The sequence below is a fragment of the Leptonychotes weddellii genome, chromosome 5, assembly GCF_054177405.1.
Source record: "Leptonychotes weddellii isolate Sample4059 chromosome 5, ASM5417740v2, whole genome shotgun sequence".
In the NCBI taxonomy this organism is placed as follows: domain Eukaryota; kingdom Metazoa; phylum Chordata; class Mammalia; order Carnivora; family Phocidae; genus Leptonychotes; species Leptonychotes weddellii.
This window is the reverse complement of record NC_138373.1, coordinates 155,309,746-155,332,993: the sequence shown is the minus strand read 5'-3', so window position 1 is coordinate 155,332,993 and position 23,248 is coordinate 155,309,746. Positions and strand designations below refer to the sequence as shown.

Here is a 23,248-nt window from a genome sequence, read left to right as displayed (position 1 = left end):
CCCTGGGACCCCGGCAGGGGCACCCTCCCTCTGCCCACACATGGCCCACCTTGCGGAAGAGTTACACCCGCCGAAACCTGCCACGGGGCAGAGTCGGCAGCTGCTTCCAGGGTCTGCTCTCAAGAAGAGGGACCCAGCTGGGGTTCTGCTGCTGACTCGCACTTGGTGATCTCACACGGCCACATCCAGAGGTCCACTCTCTGTCCTCACTCCTGCCTCCTTGAAACACCCTTCCCCTACCCCTCCCTGCCTCCTCCCTACAGCTGGACCCTTCAGACTCCTTCGCTGGCTCCTCCTCTTCCCGACCCCTTTCTGCCCACCCAGGGCCCCGGCCGCACCCCTCTCCTCTCTCCAGATGCACAGGTCAGCTTTGGCCTCGGCACTCGGCCACAGTCTCCTTTCTGGCTTTGGCTTCCGCCTTTGGAGACAGTGACAAGCCGAATGTCTAGTCCACGTGGGTGTCATTCCTGCTAACCCTGGGCTCGAGGACCATGTGCTCACACGGGTCCCTGCTGCATCTCGTGGGCACAGCGACATCAGCAGTGAGTAATCAACAACCAGGCAAGACGTGCTGGGTTTGTGTTCAGATCCGAGAATTCTCTTCCATGGTTCTTTTCGTCCCACAGAGGAGCGTGTCAACCCACTTGACATATGAGAGATTCTGGAATCGCCTTATTAAGTACTCAGGTAAGATATTCACGCGGGATGGAAGTCAGCTGCCAGAGTCAGCCTCCCGCAACACAGGACGACGGACAATCATGCAGCTTCGGATCGAGTGTGACATTTGCCAGCTGAGGGGGGTACCAAAGGACGTGCCTTGAGGGGCAAGAATTCCTACCTGATACCTGCTCTAAGGATGCCCCTGTCACTCATCGCCTGGGAGGGGCCGGCACCATTTACAGGCAAATTCGGAGCCTGCCCTATGATCCGGTGATGGTTATCAGCAACCCGCCCCCCTCCCCGCCCCGCTAGAACTCAGGCTTAGGACACGATTTTTTCAAGCAACTGGGTGAATGAAGCCACAGGGGCGTGCAGAAGCATCGGAAGGAAAAAATTTGAGTGCAACACTCTTAAGTTTGCTTCTGAAAATGCTAGGAAGCATCTCCCTCCGGCAGGGAACCAGGCACCTGCTTAAGGGACCGTTTCAATAAGACAGCGGCGTCACCCACGGCCAACTCTTTGAGTCCAAGAGCCGAGGGGGAGCTCAGTCTTCACCTCAGACAAGGAGGACAACTGGTAACCCGGGCAGCAACCCCATCAGAAGAATCCTTGCTGGCGGATCCGAAGATCCATGCGCTCCTCGCCCCTTCTCTACTGAAAGTATCTGTCATCACGAATGTCCAGTATAACGACCCTGAGGGGACCGTAGCCCCCGACAGGGCTGAGGATGACCCTGGGAATGACCACACCAACACTACGATCTAAAACATCAAAACTGACCGACACTTTTTTTTATCCACACATAATACACGTAGAGCGTTCTATTAGTTTCAGGCATACAATATAATGATGCCACCTGACCGCCATTTTTAATAATAAACTGGTGTTAATGATTACCAATCCCGATAACATTTCAAATTTATTCTTGTACCGTGGGAGTCATTCCAAGACGGGGATCCCTGGCTCAGCCAAATACTGAGAAATTTCTGGCCATTTGGCCTTCAGCCAACTAATGAATCTGGACCACCCTCTCCAGGTGAGGCCCCTGGGTACCATGGCGCTAAGCATCACCTCTGCTGCCGAGCTCTCCATCCTCACCTGGCCACTGACTCAGGTAGAACAGGCCCCGGCTGCTGCAACACCCACCTCCTCATTCCCCACCCCCCACGCTCCTCCCAAGGGGCCCCTGGTTCCCCAGCTGCTCAGGCCACAAACCTGGCTGTCATGTCAGCCTTGACATCTCTGGCAGCTCCAACCTCCAAGATCCCTCCCCCCGGGTCTGCACCTCCCCCTAGTCTGAGCCGCTTCATCTGATGTCCGGGCTGCCGGAACAGCCTCCTGACCGATCTCAGCTCCTGCTCCCGACCCCCGCCTTCTATACCCAGAAGCCCAGGTGACTTCATAAGACACTTAGCTCAGATCATGTCACGGCCCTGCTCAAAAGCTCTAGCGGTTCCCTGTCACTTGGAATAAAAGCCTTTTCTGGACGCGATCTAGCCTCGTCCATCTTCCCGGCCCCGTCCAGCACCCCCACGACCCCTCTCCCCCACCTCCTGCAGCCTCCTTCCACTAATCTTTAAACACTACAGAGTCTTCCTCACATCCGAGTCTTGGCCTGGAATGTTCTTCTGAGGCTGGTGGTGCAGATATCTGCTCAGATGTCCCCTCCCCAGATAGCCGCCCCCACTGCCCAAACCCTCTCCGCCCCGTGACCTTCTGGCTTCCTTCCTAGAACGTGCCACTCTCTTAAAGCATCTGTTTGTGTCCCACAACATTTCTCTTTCTTCCCTCTGCCAGAATGTAGGGGGACAGGTGGGCGAGGGGACCCCCCTTCTTGTTACCACTGCATCCCCAGAGCCTAGATCCACACCTGCCACAAGGTGAATCTTCGTCCAACAGAGGAACAACCAAGACAAACACAACTTCTTCCCTCCAAATGTACTTCTGGGGGACAGGCTGAGCAAGGGCATGACACGTGGGCCATTCCCTCCCCACCGCCCCTGTAGGAGGGCTGACCCACAGAGGAAGTGGCATCATTCTTGCCCCATCTCCCGGTCCCCACGGGAAAGTTCTGGAAGCTGGGCATGGCCTGCTGCAGCCCAGGAGCTGCCACCTGGAGCATGGGCTCAGGCCACCCTGAGGACATGTGGCCCATGCCACCTTGCAGAGAATCGAGTGGCCCAGCCTGGGGACCACCCCACGGTGGCCCTTTGCTGGGGTGCCCGTGGACTCACCCAAGAGCTTCTGCAGCACCTGGCCGTCGTAAAGGTCCTCCTCCAGCTGCTTCACGATGATTCTCTCCTCCACCAGTACATCGTTGATCCAGTCAATGAGAACCTGGGGACAAGGAGCATTATGGCCTCGCTCGCCATGCCAGGCAGACCAGGGCAACGGCCAGAGCAAGCCCAGGAACTGAGCGCTGGTGGGCACCGAGATGCGCCCCAGCATGGCGGCCGGGCAGACGGGAAGGGGAAGACGCGGCCTGGGCTGCTGGACTTCCCGTGGGACTTCAAGACGGGACGGTGGAGGGCAGCCACCACGGTGACCCTGGGCATCCTCCTGGCAGGAGCGTGGGTGGACGGGGACACTCTCAGGAAAAGGAAAAGAGGGTAACTGTTCACTGTGGCTTGGAGGAGGGGGTTACACGAGTAATATCAGCAGGACCGCGCCTCGCGGCCTGAGGCAGGACAGGTGGCCCATACGACATCCATCCCTCCCCTCCCACAGGGTCTGCACCAGAGCAGTCCCCCGTCACCCTGAGCCTAAAGCCGTGGAGAGAAGGCGGCCCCAGATGGCCCGTGACTGACAGCTCCGAGCGCCTCTTCTTTTCAACAGCTTTATTGAGACGGAATTCACATCCTATACAATTCACCCTTTGAAAGTGTGCAATTCAGGGGTTTTGGGTCTTCACAGAATCATGCATCCATCGCCACAATCAACTGAGAACAACTTCATCGCCCCAAAAGAAACCCGTAGCCAGTAGCAGGCCCTCCGACCCCTCCTTCCAACCACTCAACTCTGTTCTCGGTCTGTGGATTAGCCTATTCTGGATATTTCATATAAATGCAATCTTGTGCAAATGCGATTGATTTCCTCTAAGTTTCATATCAACTTTATTTCATATAATACGTGATCTCCTGTGTCTGGCTTCTCTCGCTGGGCATGATGTTTTCAAAGCTCATCCATGCCGAAGGACGCATCAGAACTTTATTCCTTCCCGTGACGGAATGACATCCCAGTGCACGGATCTATCACGTTTCACGGATCCTCTCATCACAGTTGATGAGAATCTGCGTTGTCGCCACTTTTTGTGGCTTTGGTGAGTGCTGTGGACATGCGCTCGCTTCTCTAGGCCAGCCTTCCACTGGAGACTTTTCTCGACAAGTTTCCATTCTCCTTGCCGGCGACGTATCATAAAAGAAGACAGCTTCAGCTGTGAAAAGATCTATGGAAAAACAGGATTCCATTTGGCCAATCCCGCTTCAGCCACGAAATAAAATGGATGCCCGAACAGATTCGATCAAAAATAGCGCAGGATTTTCCTATGCAGGCAAAACTAATAAAACTACCTAATTGGTCTCAATGACCTCTTTTTTTTTTTTTTTAATTAATTAATTTATTTATTTATTTGACAGAGAGAGACAGCGAGAGCAGGAACACAAGCAGGGGGAGTGGGAGAGGGAGAAGCAGGCTTCCTGCCGAGCAGGGAGCCCGATGCAGGACTCGATCCCAGGACCCTGGGATCATGACCTGAGCCGAAGGCAGACGCTTAACGACTGAGCCACCCAGGCGCCCGGTCTCAATGACCTCTTGGAAATGGGACTTTATGGCCCCTCTCAAAGATGAACGAGAGGGCATGAGTCCAGAATATAGTGTTCTCTGTCACCCTTGGAAACAGATGTAACCTGCAAAATTGGCCACAAGGCAAATTTCTGTGAAGCATCTTCTGTTTTCCCACTAACTCAAAAATATTAAATCAGACACACAATCCCATGAAGAATAGAAGTGAACATAAATTAAAGGCAGTTCTGGAGGAAGAAAGAGGTGAGCAGCTCTGTGGCATTCTGGTTCCAACAAAGCCATCCTGAAAGGTCAGCAAGATGGAGCCAGTTACAGTTCTCCCACACCGTCCCCCCATGCTCTGCTCCCTCCCTCTCCCTCCCCAGGGCCTGCTGCCTGGGTTGAGAGCCTGGCCTGGGGTCTGGCAGCTGGACCTGGACCTCACTCCCCTGCCCAGGGCCATGACTGAACCATCAGCCCCTAGCCAAGCTGCCTCCCCTCCCGCCTTCCAGCACTCTCCTCCATGGACACCGCATTCGCCCAGCTTGTGTCCTCGTCTCTGACCTCCCTTCCAGTTCCCTTGGGGGTCCTCCTTGACCTCTACAGGCCTCTTGAGGCCGCGCCCTGGACAACTCTTCTTCTCGCTCTCCACTTTCTTCCAAGGTCAGCTCATGCCTTCCCACAACTTCCAGTGCTGTCCCCAAATCAGAAACCCCCAAATATGCAGCCCCACCTCCACGATCCTGCTGCTAAGCTGTCCCTAAAAGCATCTCTGAAAGAATTCATCTGCCTCCAAACCTGCTCATTTTCTGGGAAAGAAACAGAACACCATCCACCAGTGTCAAGAGCCTGGACTTCACCCCTCACCCCACTTCTGCCCACCTCATAACTGGGTCCACTTTTCACCTTCTCCTCTTCACCATCCTTGACTAAACCACCTCCTTGAACCAAGGCCACTTCCAACTGAGCATCCTGCCTCCTTGCTGGTGTTCTTAAGAACCCCAAGCTCCTCTCTACCTCAGGACCTTTGCACGTGCCATTCCTCATCCTTGATCCTTTAATCCTACAAAGCACTACCATGGTCCTTTTATCAGCAAGTTTTCAGCGATTATAGGCACCAAGTGACAGTATCCCACTCACCAGCTATCACCGAGCACCTGCCTCGTGCCAGGTGGTGGGGGGCAAAGGTGTCCCCGACCTCCAGGAGTTGACGCTCCACCTGGGAGGTGGGCAGAGATGAATTAGGAGCACGAGCGGGGAAATGGCAAAATCCAGGCCGTGGAGGCGCGAAGCTGTGTCCCTGACGTCTCAGGGCAGGTGGGGGCATTCAGAAGGCAAACCCGCAGCGGGCAGGGCAGGAGGACCGGGTGCCCCACAGGACCCGAGCTACAGCCCACGCCGCCTCCATCGGGGCTGGAGTCACAGAGAACCACCTCCTCCCCGCACTGCTGACGGTCCAGGGCACAACCGCACAGACCACACTTTCTCAGGACAGAGGATGGGGATGCCTGCTTCTCTCCTGAGACCAAGAGACCTGGAATGCCCCCCACTGTGGCTCTCTAAGGCTGACCCACCGCCCGGACCCTGAACCCACTCCCACAGCCACAGAACTGAGACCCCTATGTCTATGCCCCCCCACCCCAGGGGCCTGTTCTGGCCGCTTGATGAGATTTTACCGGTGTGTATTTTTTGCAGAATGTGTTATTTAAACTTAAGAGATAAAAATGAGTACGGGGACACAAGGCTCAGCAACCCTACCCCCCATTTTTGGTCTTCAGAGCCCTCCCCCACCTGGGCCCCCTCTCTGGCCAGCCTGATTCCCCACCAGCTTCCCACAGTCCCCCCAGCCTGCCCTGCTGCCGGCCTTCTGCTCAGCTGCAGATCCCCAGCTCCTGCACCTCCTCACCCACCTGGGTCGGGCACCCCGCACCTCACAGCAGCCACAAAGGGCTGGCCCTTGACCCCCCGCCCCCCAGGCAGACTTAGCACTCCCTCAGGCCAGGGATGGCGCCTGCTACTTTAGCCTCCCCACAGCACCCAGCAAAGCCCTGAGCCCTAAAGGGGTCATAAATACCAGGTAAGTGACTACTAATAGCGTTCCTCATGTTGTCTATAATTTTTGGCTACTAGCTTTAAAACGATTTTGTAGGCAGAAATTTTAAAATGCCCCCTAAGATCCCAGCCTGCTGTGTACAGGCCCCTATCAACCCCTGGGACTGTGTAGATGATGGTGTGCACCCCATGATGAGGCTGTTATAGAAAGATTATCCAGGTGGGCCTGACCTAAGCACATGAGCCCTTTGAACCTGGATCTAGGGGTCAGAGACCACAGGCCAAGAGAGGGGAAGCACAGGGGAGAGCCCCCGTTGCTGGCTCTGAAGGCAGCAGGCCCCACCTGGAGAGGAGAGGCCTCTAGGGGCAGAGTTGATTCTTCCCCAGAGCCTCCAGAAAAGAACTCAGCCTGGTGTCACCCGCAGCGAGAACCCAGCCACACCTCTGACCTGCAGAACTGTGCGCTAATAAACAATGTTGCTTTAATCAGTTGAATTGGTACTTAGTTACACATCAACAGAACACTAATACAAAGGGCATTCGCTATCACAACTTTCAAGCATCAGCCTCATAAACGAGCGCTGCTACCACCACCTACAAAATCCAGTGTGCTGCCCGCACCCTGAGTTTTAGCTGTGTGACCTGGATCCAGTCGCTTAAACTCTCTGGTCCTCAGAGTCTTTGTTAAAAAGAAGACAAACCAATTCCTACCCCTGTGTGTGTTACATGACCCAGCAATTCCAGTTCCAGACGTTTCTGCTAAGGTACTAATCCAAAAGTGCCCCTAGACATTTACTAACTCTGGAACGACTCCAAATTTTGTGTAGGAAAAACTATATACACAGAAGACAAAGCCTGAAGGGACACCAATAAAAGAGAATTACCACTGCCTTCTGTTTGATTTTTGTCTTCCAGGTTTTCAGCAGTCTATGCTGCTGTGGTAGTTAGAAAAAAGTAATAATAAATACCCTTTAAAAAAATCACTATCCAGATGGCTTCTTTGCAGAAATTGACAAGCAGATCCTAAAACACATATGGAAATCCAAGGGCTCCCAAATAGCCAAAACAATCTCAAAGAAGAAGAAAAAAGTTGGAGAACTCACACTTCCGGATTTCAAACCAAACCAAAAAGCTACAGTAATAAAAATGTGGGTGCTGGCATAAGGACAGACACAGAGACCAAGAGAATGCAATTGAGAGGACACCAATCGTCCTCCCACTATAGTCTACAGAGAGCAGTAAAGATGATAATTCAATTCAGCAAGTGGTGCTGGGACAACTGGGTGTCCACGTGCAAAAGAATACACCACACACAAAAATCAAAATCAACTCGAAATGGATCAAAGACCTCAGTATTAAAACAAACACTACAGACGTCTTAGAAAGCAGAATAAACCTGCATGAGCTTGGATTAAGTAATGATTTCTTAGCTACAACACCTAAAGCACAAACCACACACAAAAAAAAACAGATAAACTGACTTAAAACTAAAAACTTTTGTCCTTCAAAAGATACCAGCAAAGGAGCACCTGGGTGGCTCAATCAGTTAAGTGTCTGCCTTCGGCTCAGGTCAGATCCCAGAGTCCTGGGATCGAGCCCTGTGTCGGGCAACCTGCTCAGCGGTGGGCCTGCCTCTCCCTCTCCCTCTGCTCCTTCCCCGCTTGTGCTCTCTCTCAAATAGATGAGTAAAATCTTAAAAAAAAAAAAAAAAAAGACACCTGCAAGTAAAAAGATAGCCCACAGAATGGGAAATGATTTTGCAAAATCCTCTGAGAAAGGGTTTGTATCTAGAATGCGTAAAGTACTCTTACAACTCAACAATAAAAAGACAGCCAATTTTAAAATGGGCAAAAGATCTGGAGAGACATTTCTCCAAAGAAGTACACACATGCCCAAAGCATGAAAAGTCACTAGCAATTAGGCAAATGCAAATCAAAACCACGGTGAGATACCATTTCATACCGACGAGAGTAGCTATAATTAAAAAGACATACAATAAAAAGTGTTGGCAAGGATGTGGAGAAACTGGAACTTTTCCCACATCGCTGAAAGCATGTAAAATGGTGCAGCTACTTTGCAGAACAGTCTGGCAGTTTCTCCAAAGGTTAAACACAGAATTATCATCTGACCCAGCAAGCCCACTCCCAGGTATGTGCCAAAAGAGAATACTGAAAACACATGTCCATGCAAAATCTCATACACGGATGTTCAAAATATCCACTATTCAAAACAGCCAAAAGGCAGAAACAACCCAAGGTCCATCAACAAATGAAGGCGTAAACACAGGGTAGCCTAATCACACAGTGGAATATTATTCGGCCATAAAAAGGAATAAAGTACTGACACATGTTACAACATGGATGAAACTTTCAAATGTTACACCAAGTGAAAGAAGCGAGTCACAAAAGGCCACATATTGAATGATTCTCCTTACATGAAATATCCAGAATCAGCGAGTCTATGGGGACAGAATAATTCCACAGAGACTGAGTGGCTACCATTGGGGGGAGGGGGGCGGGGGGGCAGGAAGGAAGAGGGACCGACTGTCAATGGGCGTGGGGTTTCTTTTGAGAGTGATGAAAATATTCTTAAATTGATTGAGGGGAAGGTCGCATGACTATGGGAGGAGACTAGTCACCCCTGAACTGGATGGTATGTGAATTCTATCTCAACAAAGCAGTTATTCGATTAACCTCTGGAATACAGATGTTCACACCTACTTCTGCAGGGCTGTTCTGAGGATTCGTGAGACGGTTTGGTTCTAAACAGCTACAGTGATCTACACAGATGTTAGCGCGACCATCCCTGGAGCTCTCGGCGTGTCAAAAGCTCCTTTCTGATTTACTCAGCATAACCACCAGCACCTAGAACATATGCCAACACCGCCCTAGACATGGGAGATATAAACGTGACCTCATCTCTGCCCCCACATGGGGCTGTTAAGGCGTCACAGCTGCTTGCTGGGAAGGGCATGTGCAGGAAGGGTATACACAGGAGGCCCAGCTCGTCCTCCCTCGGCTATTAGAAAGAGCTGGTCCCCACCCTGCAGGGAGTCTAACACCCTGCACCTCTCTGATCTTATCTCTGACCACTGTCCTTCTTGTTCACAGGCTCCTGCCACACTGTCCTCCTTGTTCGTCCTTATACATGCCAGGTACATGCATACCACAGGACCTTTGCACTTGCTCTTGCCTCTGCGGTGACATTCTTGCCCTAGGTACCAGCAAGCAGCTCTCAGTTCAAAGCCACCTCTCTGACCACCGTACCTAGAACAGGGGGAGAGGAAACCACCCTGCTTCTTGTTTGAGCCTCCTGCAAAGCATTCATGGCCATCAGGCCATACATTCATTCACCAAATCTGTCTCCCCAGCTGACCTGCTTGCTCCACAAGGGTTGGGCCTTTGTTTTGCTCAGTGACATATCCCCAGTGGCTGTGCTTGGAACAGACCCACAGAAGGTGCTCAAACCACCTGCAGCACTGCCTACAGACCTGGGCCGGTCTCTTGGGCACATAGACATCTGGTCCCAGAGGCTGCCTCGCCCGGAGCTCAGTCCTGCCGGCGAACACACAAGAGACACCATTTCTGTTACGAAGAAACGAAAACTTAAAAATCCCTGTGTCCCCATGAAGAGAATCCGCTGCAGAAATCAGGTTGCTGACCTGAACGATTACAAAACAGGACCAAAAGGGATGAAGAGCCCATTCCCCACAACAGGCCACGGGGGTCAGCTCTGGGAAGCAAAAGCAATCTGGCACCCAATTTTGCCGCCGCCCCCGCGGAGATGCAATCTCCTCCCCGGACACCACAAAGCACCGCGATTCTATTCCCCTGCTCGCCCGTCTTAATCCTGTTTCAGGCAAGACGTTTTCAAGATAGCACCAATCATTATTTCTCGGACGCACTCATTTGCAAACCCCGAATCCTGCAGGCAAATGTCTAGGACATACAGTAATGATGCTCTTGGCACGTATGTTTTACAGGCTTGCCTTAAGCAGAATAAAAAATTACGTTTCCCAAAAAAAAAAAAAAAAAATTACGTTTCCCCTCGTTCCTTCTGAATGATAATCAGGATCTGCGGCCTGTCTCCCGAAAGCTCTGACAGTTATGTTTTAATCACTTCCAAACAGGCTCGTCGCTGCTTAATCCACGGATGTGGGCTTGACTGCAACAGGCGGGGGGCCGGACCGAGCCGGGTGCAAACGCCAGGATGCATCACAGGGGCGTCTCCACGCAGCTCTGGCTCCAAGAGCACCACTTTCCGCCCAGAGGATCATTTTTCTGCAGCTGATTCTCTTCACGGGGACACAGGGAGGAAGAAAACAGAACTTCACAGCCAAGAAGAGTCTTGTCCAATAAACTGGGAAATGAGATGTGAAATCTGCTCACGGGGAGAACCGTGTACCCCAGTTAACGACACGGTCTGCTCACCTTGGACCAACGTGCTTATGAGCGCGCAGGCCTCTTCTCTGGCTCTTCATTCTGGAAAGCATGACAGTTGCCACACTGTCTTTCGAGGATCATTAAAAACATCAAGTATCTCATCTATTAACTGCAATCTGCCCGGGGCCGCACGAGCTGTTCGCCCTGTAAGTAGTCCAGGGAGCTTCTGGAGGATGCTAGAGAAAATGCCTGTGGCACAGAATACCAGTGGGAGGGCAGGGCAGCAAGTCTTTCAGGCTCTTGAACCCACAGGATGCTCGTGCCCACTTCCCAGTTCCCACGGCAGACCTGCGCCTCCCCCTCTCCCCACGGCGCCCGGGCTCCACACCAGCCACGGCACCTGCCAGACGGCGACAGCGCGGGATCTGCCGCGCCCCCCACAACGCTACTGCGCCCCCAACTTTTGTCTGGGCCCGGATCTGAATCGAGGAAGCCAGACTCCAAGCGCACCTCGCCCCTTCACCCCTAAACACCCCAGTAGGCTCAACGGATGCTCAGAGAGAATTTCTGAATGAACGGCCTCATTCATGCTGCCTGGTGTAGTCGGAGCCAGGGTTCTGTTTTATAGGAAACAGAGGGCAGCTCACAATATTTTCAACGGTGACAGTCCCGTGGCAGTGGGGTCAGCGGGGCTAAGTCTACAGAGGGAGACAGGACAGGGGCCAAGACAAGAGGTGAAAAAGAGCAGCTGACTGAGAACAGAGCAAGAAAACAAGGAGACTGACCGTGCTGCCTCAGAGATGTCCCTCGGGTGCCCAGACTGGGACGTGACCAGTGTCAGCTGACCTCACCCCTGACCTGCTCAGGCTGGCGTGTGGCCCACGCTCCCCACCGAAAACACCCTTTCCGAGCAGAATCCCTGCCAAGAACCACTGGCAGGCCCCCTCGGACGTAACCAACCAGCAGCATGGACAAGGAGAGTCCGCAGCGCGGAAAACGGGTCTGAAAAGCACCAAGAATCACGCAGGTCAAGCGCATGGAGTGGTTTTGTTGGAACCACCAAGACTAGCTGTCCATACCCCCCGGTTCCCAAGGCGGGGCTCCTGGGACCACCTGCATCAGCATCCAATTCACAAGGGCCCCCAACCCTCGCCCCATGCTCCCAGAGCCCCCTTCCCAAGATTCCAACTCCGCTGGTCTGGTGATGGGGCAAAAAGACCCGCCTGGTCCCCGAGGTGCACACCCTTGCAGGTGGTTCTGACACACCTCATGCACTCACTCCTCCTCCTGCCAGTGGGAATCAGCACGGCTGTGTGCGGGCACGCCTCCCAGCACTGGGGATTCGGCTGGGAGCAAAATCTGACACTCGCCACACGGGCTTCCATTCGAGAGGGAGGAGACGAGAAGTGTACCAGTCCGGGCCAGGGGAAGTTGGGCGGAGAGAACCAGCCAGGGCAAGGAGGTGGGGTGTGGAGCACAGGGGCGGAGGGGAGGGGCCGGAGGCGGGGACATCAGGAGAAAACGGACGGGTGGAGAAGAGTTCTCCGAGCCGGGGGGCTGCAAGTGCACAGGCCAGGTGCAGATCTAACCTTGCCCGGAGCGCAGCGGGGGTGTGCCTCGGCCTCTGGGAGGTGATCTCTAGGCCGCTGGAGCGTCCTGCCAGATGGTTTACGTGGGAGCCTTGGGCTGGCCAGAAAGGACCAACGTGGCTTAGGGCTGGAGACAGGTTGGTCCCCAGGGCAGTCAGACATGCCTCTAGGATGGCACCCCAATAAACTCTCTGGACCACGAAGCTTGGGGAGCTTCCCTGGCTAGCGATGCTCAGAGAATGCTGTCTTCTCATTGCCAGTAAGTGACGCTGTCCACGATGCCACCAGGAGACATTTGGAAATGCCACGTTCGGTGCCCTCCCGGGCCTGCCCTCGGTGCCTCCTCCCCCGGCTGATTTTCACCTGTGTCCCTTTTACCACGATGAACCATAACAGCGAGTATGGCAGCATTCGGTGAGTCCTGCGAGTCTTCCTAGTGTCAAACCTACAGGTCGTCTTGGGGACCCCAAACTTGTAATTAGTGTCAGAAGTGAGGGTGGGCTTGGGGGCCGGCCTCTCGTATCACACACCTGGGTAGGCAGAGGCTCAGTGGCAAGCCAAAAGGGGAGGCAGGAAGTGACGTGAGCTGGGCTGCCCTCCTGCACGCCCGGGGACAGGCCACGGTGGCCTTGGGACCGGCTACTCCCCCAGCGAGGAGAAGCTGGTGCTGACGGCAGCAGACCCCGACTCAGGGGTACACCCAGGCCCCACATGCCTGGCGAACACGAGTGAACCAAGGGCAGCCGAAGCTCAGCCCTGTATCCCCCGAGCCACCGCCCGCCCATGTCTCTGTTGAAAAAGGCTCTAGTTGTGAGAACTAATATTTCCCGCACACTCCTCCACGCCGTCACCACAGCGACTAACAATCCACAGCCAGCCAACCCGCTTGCTTTGGAAAACGCTTGATAAAGTGAAAAACAGGCCGCCAGCCTGCCTCGAGAGGCTGCCTGCAGTCTGAGAGCAGGCAGAAACTTCCAGAAATTGCCCGTCTCCTGGCAAAGGTACTCCAGGCTGGCAGGACGGCCAGAGGAGCAGACAGCTCAGCGTCTCGCAGCTGGCCCTTCCAGGAACCCGGCGAAGTTGCAAGGCCCACCTGGCACGGCCCAGGTGGCCCGCGGAGCCAGGAGCTGGGGCGGGGGGGTGGGGCAGCAGTTTGGGGAAGGCAGGTGACCTAGCCTGGTGTCTTAGTTTCCTACGGCCGCTCTAACAAAGGACCACAGATCGGTGCCCACGCGGCCCCAGTGTATTGTCTTACAGCCCTGGAGGTCAGAAGTCCAAAATCAGCTGCCCCGGCCTACGGTCACAGTGTTGGGAGGGCTGGCTCCTTCCGGAGGCTCTAGTGGACAATCTGTCTCCTTGCCTCTTCCAGCTTCCAGACGACACCTGCATCCTTGGCGCCTGGGCCCTTCCGGCACCTTCCAAGCCCGCGATGTATCACCTGCTTCTGTCACCATGCTGCACCTTCACGCGTGGGCAAATCTCCCTTGCCCCCGCTTCTAAGGACTCTTGTGCCGGCACTGGGCCCACCTGGGGTGACCCAGGATCATCTCCCAAACGAAGACCCCTGCGTCATGTCCGCAGAGTCCCTTTTGCCACATAAGGAGGTAATAGTCCCATGGACACCTTGGGGGGCCATGACTCAGCCCACCACCCCTGGGTTCCCAGAAAGAGAGCCCAGGGCCAAGCTCACTGCTGCTCCCTTGCTGGGGTGGGGGCAACCCCAGGCTGGCAAGAGTGAGCGGGAAGGGAGGTGAGGCAGGTCCACCCCTGAGCTGACCACAGCTTCGGAAGAAAATCCATCAGTGCTCAGCCAGGCAGCCTCCCCCGCCTGTGGAGCCGTGGCCCTCCCAGCCACCCAGCAGGGAAGTGAGGGAGAGGCTTTCGTTCTCTGGTGCCTTCTGGTCCTGCTTTGCCTGATGGGGCGTGGACTTGCTCGTGCCGGCAGACCCTCTAATCAGCACACCCCATTCCCTGCAGCATGGCCCCTCAGCCGCATCCAGAATCCAGAAGAGCTGCGGTAGCCGAGCCCACAGAGGTCCCACTGGGCTGGCCCCGGATGCGGAGACGCTGCGGAACCCTCCACGGGGGCTGATGAAGGACAAGCAGCTGACCAGCCCTCACCCCGTGGGGTCCGAAACAGCCTGCGGGCTTGGGAGTGACGGCGGCACAACGGAGGCCGCTGGGGCCAGGTGGATCCGAGACGGGCATGAAGCAGCCCCCATCAGAAGGAAGGCGATCCGTTCATCTCACTACGCCCAGGGCCATGCATGGCACAAAACGTTCAGCCCGGGCTCAGCGAACGAGGTGCCAGATGACTAGACCCATTCAGGCCCGCACACATCGCTAACAGGTGTAACGGGGCAGTGGGGGGCGGGGTGCCTCTCCCCTCTGTCCTCATGTGAACGTGAGGACAGCACCAGCTCTCCTGGGGGTGTTTCAGGGAGGCGATGCTTGTGAACTCTCAGCTTTGCTCAAAGGCTGAAGAAGGAGAAAGCCGAAAGGTGTGTGTGGCGGTTAATCCTGTCAGCTGGACTGGGCCCCGGAAGGCCTGGACACCGGATTCAACACTCCTTCTGGCTAGGTCTGCGAGGATGTTTCCAGAAGAGATGAGCACTTGAACTGGCAGACTGAGCAAAGCAGAGAAGACATGGATGACACGGGCGGGCCTCACGCAATCCACTGAGGACCCAAATAGCCCAAAAACGTGGAGGAAGGTGGGATTCACCCTCCCGGGCCTGCCGGCTGAGCTGCACGTCAACCCTGTCCTCGGTCCTCCTGGCCCGCCTGCCTTGGAATTACGGCACCTGCTTTGCTGGGTGTCTGGCTGTGGACAGCAGATCGTGGGGCTCCAATCACGTAAGCCCATCTGTCATAATAATTACATCTAGATGTAGACAGATGGATAGATGGGTCACTCTGTTGGTTCTGTTTCTCTGGAGAAGCCCAACTGATACAGTGCAAACCCTTTCTACTACTGAAACATCCCCCATAATAGTCTTTGGTGGCTCAAAGACAGGGTCACTTTCCTCACCAACATTCCTGTGTTCAGAGTAACAGAGTGAATATTAGAGGGAAAAAAGTTCTTAATAAAGTAAACCAGGTAACGACAGTTGTTAGGAATCAAGGTTTTTGGGTGGGCCCTAACACGGGCCTTTTCAAGGTCAACTTTTACCAGGAGACAATTTGGCAAAAGCGTTCCTGATCCTGCGCCAGCCCCCGTGAGAACGCGGTTCTGCGCCACGTCGGGTCCAACGGCGCCGACTAAGGTGGAGAAACGTTTTGAAGAGCACTTCTAATAGCCCGTGTCTGTGGCATGGACTGTCACGGACAGCGTCCTCAAAGCCCGGGGGTCACCTGTGTCCGCCTCGGGCTGCCGAAGTGAAAGCTTTTCCATGGCCACCTGCTCTGGTGCGGAGCTGGGTCTCACGGGACGAGGACGCTGTCAGCGCCCGAGCCTTTGCTCATCCATCAGGGGGGATTAACTCTTGAAGCCCCATCGTGGTTCAGATCAGAACAATCAAAACTGCAATCGGCAAACACACACAGATACCGCAAATAAAGCCTCACCGCTGAGCCGGGGCTCCGAAACCAGGCTAAGGAGACAGAAGCTGCCGTTGACACTCTGAATTAGCCACGGGGTCCCCAGCCCTCCCGTCGCGGCTTCCCTGACCCCGGGGACCAGCTCCGGGGCCCAGCTCCGGGGCCCACCCCTCACCCTCTACCCCCCTTCCCGGCCCAGCAGTCCGCCCACCACAGCCCAGAAGGAAGGCACTGACCGAGGTGCTCCTTACCTTGACCAGCTCCTTGAATTTGGGGTCATCCTTGGAGGTGGGGTCGATCATCGTGCGCTCCTCGTTCTCCTCTGCCGGGGAAGAGAGTCACGGTCAGCACTAGTGGGCGCGGCAGGGCTGTGGGGACGACCGACTCCCCTCGCCCGTAGTCGGGGAGAGGGACTGAGAGCAGAGAAGCCAGTCATTCCCTCAGTGGGTCACGCACTGGGAGGACAGCACACACACGGGCTGAATCGGATCCGTGGGAAAAGCTCCTGGCAGCCGCTGTTAATAAATACGTACACCGAGAAAGCTCCCCACTCCGTAAAATAGGATGAACCAAAAATTTAGACAAAAAGTCGCAAAAAAAAAGGAAGGGGGTGGATGATGTTTCACAATAAAATGTGTTCATGCCTCTTCTGTTTATTTGTTACCCGTTTTCCCTCCATGTTCAGGCCTCGATCTACAGGCACTGGGGCCCAGGAGCCGCTGCAGAGGGGCTGGCATGATAGTGAGGAAGAGGGGCTACACACGGGAAAGCCCCCCGGCGGCCTGACACCATCCAGAACAAAACTGGCCACGCCAGCGCACAAGGAGAGGGTGTGGGAGGCACCGCGGACCACACAAGGGGATGCGGAGGGGGAGGCCTCGGGACCTGAGCAGGCGATGACCAGGCTCCCACAGAGCTAGGGCCCCTGTCCATGCCAGTGGGAGCAGAATGGCTTTGAGAGGACTGGCTTCACAATAGCAAATTTTAAAACCTCACTAAATGGAGAACTATTTTTGGAGTCATACAGGTCTGATGCTTGAGAGAGACGCTCCAGGTAACACACAGGAGAACACACAGGGGTCCCTTGTGATGTAAGGCCCTCAGCAGCCTCCCAGTGCTCCTGGGACCAAGGCCAGCACCCTCCATGTGCCTCCAAGGCCCTCTGCAGCCTCACTTCCTCAGCTGTCCCTGGCACTCTCCACCCTCCAGCCCTTCCAGCCTTCCCTAGCTCCTCAGCAAGCGTCACCACTGCCTGCCACAGGACCTTGGCACATGCTGCTCCCTATCTGATACCCTCTTCCTCCACTACACATCCCCTTCACCTTTCAGATCTCAGTTCCAGGTGCTGACCAGGTCAGTCCTTATCAAGGTCACATGAGCTTCAGGGACAAGCAGAACCTTATGGAACAAACTGAAGGACACCAACTCCCTTTGCCCAAGAGTGGCTATTTATAAAGATGGCAAAACGAGGAGGGTTAGGGCCCAGGGAAAGGGAAGTTCAAGGCATTATCGACAAAACAAGAGCCTGCCATGTGTTTAGGATAAACCTTCTAGTGCCCCCATTGGTCTAAATCAGAGTTCTCAACAGGAGCAACTGTGTCCTTCCCCCACCCCAGGGGGCATGTAGCAATGTCTGGAGACATTTTTGGTTGTCCCAGCTGGTGGCACCTCATGGATAGAGGTCAGGGATGCTCAAACCCCACAAGACCCAGGATAGCCCCCACGGTAAAGAATTACCCAGCGCCAGATATCCACAGTGCCGAGATGGAGCATCCTGTTCTGTGTCCAGCTAATTTCCAGACCCACGAGTGAGTCCCCAGTTTCCCCTTAGAGAGGGTCACCCAGGAGCATGCTCTTCAGCCAGACTGAAGATGACCAGCAGCATGTACAGTGAAGAGTCATGCTCTTCCAAGAGGAGAGGGGCCACAGTGGACCCCAGCAGGATCTCAGGGTCCTTGTCCAGCACTTGGCTTCAGGTCTGCCAAGCTGACCCTGTGTTTGCATTTCTCTGCAAGCTCTTGCTGGCCTGGCCTTGTCGTGGAAACCACAAAGGACGGACCAACCGGGACTTCCCTTTGAACCAGGGTTTAGAGATAAGCAGAATGTTCCACAACCGCCTTTCAGACTGATCAGATCCCAAAACACGCTTTAAGAAAAATGTGTCCAGGGGCGCCTGGGTGGCTCAGTCGTTAAGCGTCTGCCTTCGGCTCAGGTCATGATACCAGGGTCCTGGGATCGAGCCCCGCATCGGGCTCTCTGCTCCTCGGGAAGCCTGCTTCTCCCTCTCCCACTCCCCCTGCTTGTGTTCCCTCTCTCGCTGTGTCTCTCTCTGTCAAATGAATAAATAAAATCTTTAAAAAAAGAAAAATGTGTCCAGACTGTCACCTCATCAGTGCTGGCTGTGATGTGGTCTCAAGGAGGTGGGTACCGGGGCCTTCACCACTTGGTGGGTCCTACCCAGCAAGCCCATGGCCTCAGGACAGCTCTGGCTTGTGCAGAGATTAGGGTGTATTAACTATGTTTCTTACTTTCTATATTTTCGAATGCTTTGACACCTTGGGGCCTGGGGACCTAGAGACACTGCCCCTCCCAGGGCCCGGGACACACCAATCAGGAGAGCCCCTAGAGCCCCCCGAGATTATCCCAACCAGCCAGTCCACACCTGCCTACACTGCCCCACCCAGTCCTTCCCACAAGAAAAGAAAGGCCGCGCCTTCCCCTCCCTCCTGCTTCCTGCCCAACCCTGGCGTGCCCCCACCTCGGGACTGGGCGTATAACAAGCTGTCTTTTCTTTTTTTTTTAAAAGATTTTATTTATTTATTTGAGAGAGAGAGAGAGAAACAGCATGAGAGGGGATAGGGTCAGAGGGAGAAGCAGGCTCCCCGCCAAGCCAGGAGCCCGATGTGGGACTCGATCCCAGGACTCCGGGATCATGACCTGAGCTGAAGGCAGTTGCTTAACCAACTGAGCCACCCAGGCGCCCACAAGCTGTCTTTTCAATGCTGTTCAACTCTCGATCCGTTGGCCTCATCATACGGAACTACTAATACAACCGACGTTTGAAATCAGACAGGCAGAAACTTACAAAGGAAGACGGGGTTTTCTTTCCTACCGACTTTTCTAAACGTGACCTTGAGCTAAGAGCCCAGACTCTCGGATGCCACCTGGCGTGATGTCTGGTCACCAGGCCATCCCCCTGGTGCTCCTCCTCAGCCTCACCAGCCGGGGGAGCTCAGCAGCGTCACGACAGGGGTTGGCAGAGCCCACGGTACCTAGCAGGGTGTCTTCGGGGTGGACATCTGCCGAGGCGGGGGACATCGGCGAATTGATGGCATGTCTGCCTTCTTCCTGCAGGTCACTCACTGTCGAGAAAGGAAAACAAGGGTCAGCGTCAACGGAGTACTGTGGCCTCGCATGTCGGCAGTGGAAACACGCAGGAATCAACTCCTGCTTTTCAAGCATTTAACAAACATTCCTAAATGGCCTGTCGCCCAGAAAGAGTCCGAGCAAAAATGCTCCGAACGGAGAATTCGTTCTGCAGTGCTTCCCTCTGGCGCCAAGTATTTCCTGATGCCCGCCAAGCCCTGCCAGTCTGTTTCCGCTGCTCTTTGGAATACATGACTAAGACACGGAAGCTTCTGGATGCTTCCAGATCCACCCTAGCCTGCTGAGATAGACAAAGCTGGAACCGCAGCGACAGGGCCTGAAATGGCGGGCTCTCCGCTGCTCCCTGGAGAGCTGTGTCCTCAGCCATGGGATCTGGGGGTGGAGGCCGCTCCCAACGTGCACACAGGCAAGTCCCGAATTTAGAGCGATGCTGTTGTCAATGGTCAGGTTCAAGGGAACAGAAGCCTGAGAGCAGGTAATGGCCAGCACTGGGGCAACAGAGCATGCAACAGAATCTAACCAACCTGACCCGAGGCTTCGAGCTGGAGGCACCATGACCTGCGGTGTGGACCACCAGCCGCTCTGTGTGTGTGTGTTGGGGGAACACTCAATAATCACAGGGTGCAAAGGGCTACAGGATCAGAGGCACAGCATGGATGCCAGGGGCAGAAAGGATCCTTTGTCCCCCAGGAAAACGCCTCCAGTCACATCTGCCAGAGTGTACCACCGGGACCCCCGGGGACCAACACCCTTGCCCTGTCCCACTGTTTCCTCCGGTGCCCACCTACTCCTGGAACTCCAGCGTCCAGCCCCAGGATCTGATTCAATGGGTGGGGCCTGGGCACCTGATGCTTTTGACAGCCCTGGTTGAGAGCTCTGGGCCACAGTCCCCCACCACACGCCACGGACTGGCCTCCGCATTGGTGGTCCCGGGTCACCGGTGAGCTCCGGCCTTCTCTTCCGTGAAAACTTCTCATACGTGAAAACCTCTTTCCTCTTCCAATGCCAGAGTCACTGTGAACCGTTCACACCGCCTATCCCAGGCATCTGAAGAGTAACCAAGGGGACAGGGCCTGATGGCTTTGGAGCAGGCAGGCTGGGGCGGTACGCCCCAACTCTGCTAGTGGTGAGACCCCAGGCAAGTCCCAGTCACCCCTCAGGGCCCCTGGGAGGATGAAATGATGAATGTCAGCTCTCCAGCCCAGAGCCAGGCACACAGTGGGCTCCGTGGACGGCCAGCCCTCTGCCCCGCGAGAGAATGCCCGCGTCTCACACCGGAAGGCCCTGAGATGAGGCTTATTACAAAGTAAACTCTCGCGTCCCCACGTCCCCTAGCAGCACGATTCACAAGAGGCGGAAGCACCCTAAGAGCCCACTGATGGGGGGGTGACTGAGCAAGAGGCGACCTACCCGTACGACGGAACGCTACTCGCCCGTAGGAGGGAAGGCTGTGCTAACACCTGCTACCGCACGGATGAACCACGGATGAAGCCACGTGGTAGTCACAGTAGGACAAACACAGTGAGGGACCCAGAGTCATCAAGCCTCAGAGGTAAAGTCGGACGGCGGGGGGAGGGGGGTTCGTGTTTAACGCGGACGGAGTTTCCACGCTGGACGGTGAAAAGCTTCAGGAGACGATGGTGGCGTCACGCACACGCTCACAAAGGGTTAAAATGATACATTTTATGTTATGTATGTTCTACCACAATAAAAAAAAAAGAAAGAAAAGGAAAAGTGGACCCTCTGCCAACAACATCCCGGTCTGGAAGTTGGAAGTCGTCCCCGCGGTCAGCCGTGCACGCACACCCGCCTCCCCAGGGCACGTCCTAGGAACAGACGGCACGCACAGCCGTCTTCGTGTCCCTGACCCCTTAGCTTAACCCTGTGCGAGACACACGCAAACGCTCAGCACCTTCAAGTGTGATGATGCAGAGGTAGGTTTTGGAGATGCCCCCGCCCCGCTCCCCCAGCAATAGTCCACAGACGCCCACGGGGGGCCCAGGCCAGCTCCGAAAGCAGCGACCACATTTCAGCAATCGCTTTCACTGTGTAATGAGTTACGAGGAGCATCTTAGCCAGCAAAAAGCTTCCAAAGGCAGAAGAAGGAAAGCGGAAAAGGGGATCTTGCATTGTATACACGAGGAGCTCCTGAACCGGTGAGCGGGGTGTATGCGGAGACCCTGAACGCCTAAGTCCCATTTCCCGGGCCGATATCACAGAAGGACGAAGAGGCCGGGGTGGGGGGGGTCCCTTGAGGTCCAGGTGGTCGGGGATGTGGTTATGTTCACAGCCCGGGAAAGAAGAAAAGGCGGAGGGCGGGACAGGTGAGTCATGACAACGAGCCCACAACTCGGCTCAGAAAGATGCCGCACGAGTCATGCTTTCACCGGGACACAGGCCGTGCGACGGGGGGAGGGCGGAAGGGTGGACACGCAGAAATGCTTCCAGGGGGCCCTGCTGTCTGATCTCAAAGACACGGGGAGCAGGGGAAGAGAAAGCAAACAGCATTTTCAAAGCACAGAAATTGGGTCACATGGAAACAGAAATTTCCACTCTGCCCTTCAACATCAAAGATAACACTAAACAGGACCCGAGATTTCTCGACCTTAATAAACGAGGAACGCTCTCACAGAACCGCCCGGGCTCTGGCTCAACACCACATTCCAAAGGAGCGTGTTGTGTGCAAAGCTCTGAGGGAAACAAGGACAGGGCCAACGCTGGCGAGCCCGGGTCTGTGACCACAGAGCCAGGGGTCCAAATCCCACTTTACCACACGCGGGCGCGTGGCCTGGAGGGGTCCCTTCACCTTGCCAAGCCTCAGTTTCCCCATCTGTAATATGGGGGTGACAGCACTCCTCAGGGAGTTCTGAGGCCTAAGTGAGACCATGAGTGCTCAGCTCCTGGTTCAGAGCACAAGCTCTGTGAAGGTGAGGAACGGAGATGGGAAAGCAGGCTCCAAGAGAGGGACAAAGGAAAGAGTGGAGAAGGGGAGGGCGTGCCTCTCCCGCACCCCAGGAAGAACCAGGGAAGGCTTCCTGGAGGAGGCAGCAATTGAGTGCAGCTTTGAAAGATGGCAAGAATCTGGAGAAGGGACTTTGGGACTCTCTACAAAGCATACGGGTAACAGATCGGAGCCTGGACTCTGGAAGCCCACCACGCAGCCACATCGATGCTGAACCACGGGAGGGTTCGACAGATACCTCTTCAGGACTCTATTTCTCAGAGCCTGCGTTCCCCAGGGGACACAGCCCCGTCACTGAGGACCTTTCTGTCTATATCTGATTACCGTCTTCCAAGGGTCAGTCTGACATTTGGAAGGAGGGGCTCCTCTTGAACCATGGCTTCTCCCTAAGAACCCCACTCTGCCAGTTTAGTGGCTTTCCGTTAATCCCTGGAATGTTCTTGTTTTTAAAGTACTGGTCCACTTGCCAGAAAGCCGAACACTTCAAAGATGCAAAATGCCGGCTGCCTTGAGTCTCGGAGAAAGAACCGCTCGCCTGGGAGAGCCGGCGTCTGGTGCGCACAACGGGTGTGGACATTCAAACGGACGGGGGCTCGATGCCATGAGGCTGAGGACACACTGATTTCCTGAGTGCGTGCCACTGTTCTGAGATGAATGCCCTTGTCCACATAAAACCTGATAGCCAGCCACGAGGAAATCCATGGCAAAGGTTCCCGCTGCACCCAAGTCCACCTCCCAGGGGTGCCACTGCATGGCCATGGGCCGCACAGGGGACACGAGGCTGGGGGAAAAGCCAGGAGGTTGAGAGGAAGGATGGAGGCCAGGTCAGAAGACAGAGCCAAGGGGGGGTGGGGGGGCCGCTGGTTAGCACAAGTGCCCCTTTGGGGACGGCCACC

At 55.1% G+C, this 23,248-nt stretch overlaps 1 protein-coding gene and 1 long non-coding RNA gene across 5 annotated transcripts in view; both read right to left on the bottom strand.

Moving 5' to 3' along the window:
* The window catches only part of PARVB (parvin beta), a 92,907-nt gene that overhangs the window by 31,214 nt on the left and 38,445 nt on the right, over positions 1 to 23,248 (bottom strand). For all 4 annotated transcript variants that reach the window (XM_081822610.1, XM_081822611.1, XM_006746712.3 and 1 more), the window contains exons 2-4: positions 19,276 to 19,365; positions 16,255 to 16,325; positions 2,895 to 2,997 (exon numbers count right to left, since the gene is read on the bottom strand). In XM_081822610.1, the coding sequence (XP_081678736.1) occupies positions 2,895 to 2,997; positions 16,255 to 16,325; positions 19,276 to 19,365 (264 nt within the window). The remainder of the gene's footprint in view (positions 1 to 2,894; positions 2,998 to 16,254; positions 16,326 to 19,275; positions 19,366 to 23,248) is intronic.
* Positions 3,761 to 6,159, bottom strand: LOC145721930 (uncharacterized). Its single transcript, XR_014145957.1, has 2 exons — positions 4,468 to 6,159; positions 3,761 to 4,247 (listed from the first exon to the last, which is right to left on the bottom strand). It is a non-coding gene; the product is annotated as an uncharacterized LOC145721930 (long non-coding RNA).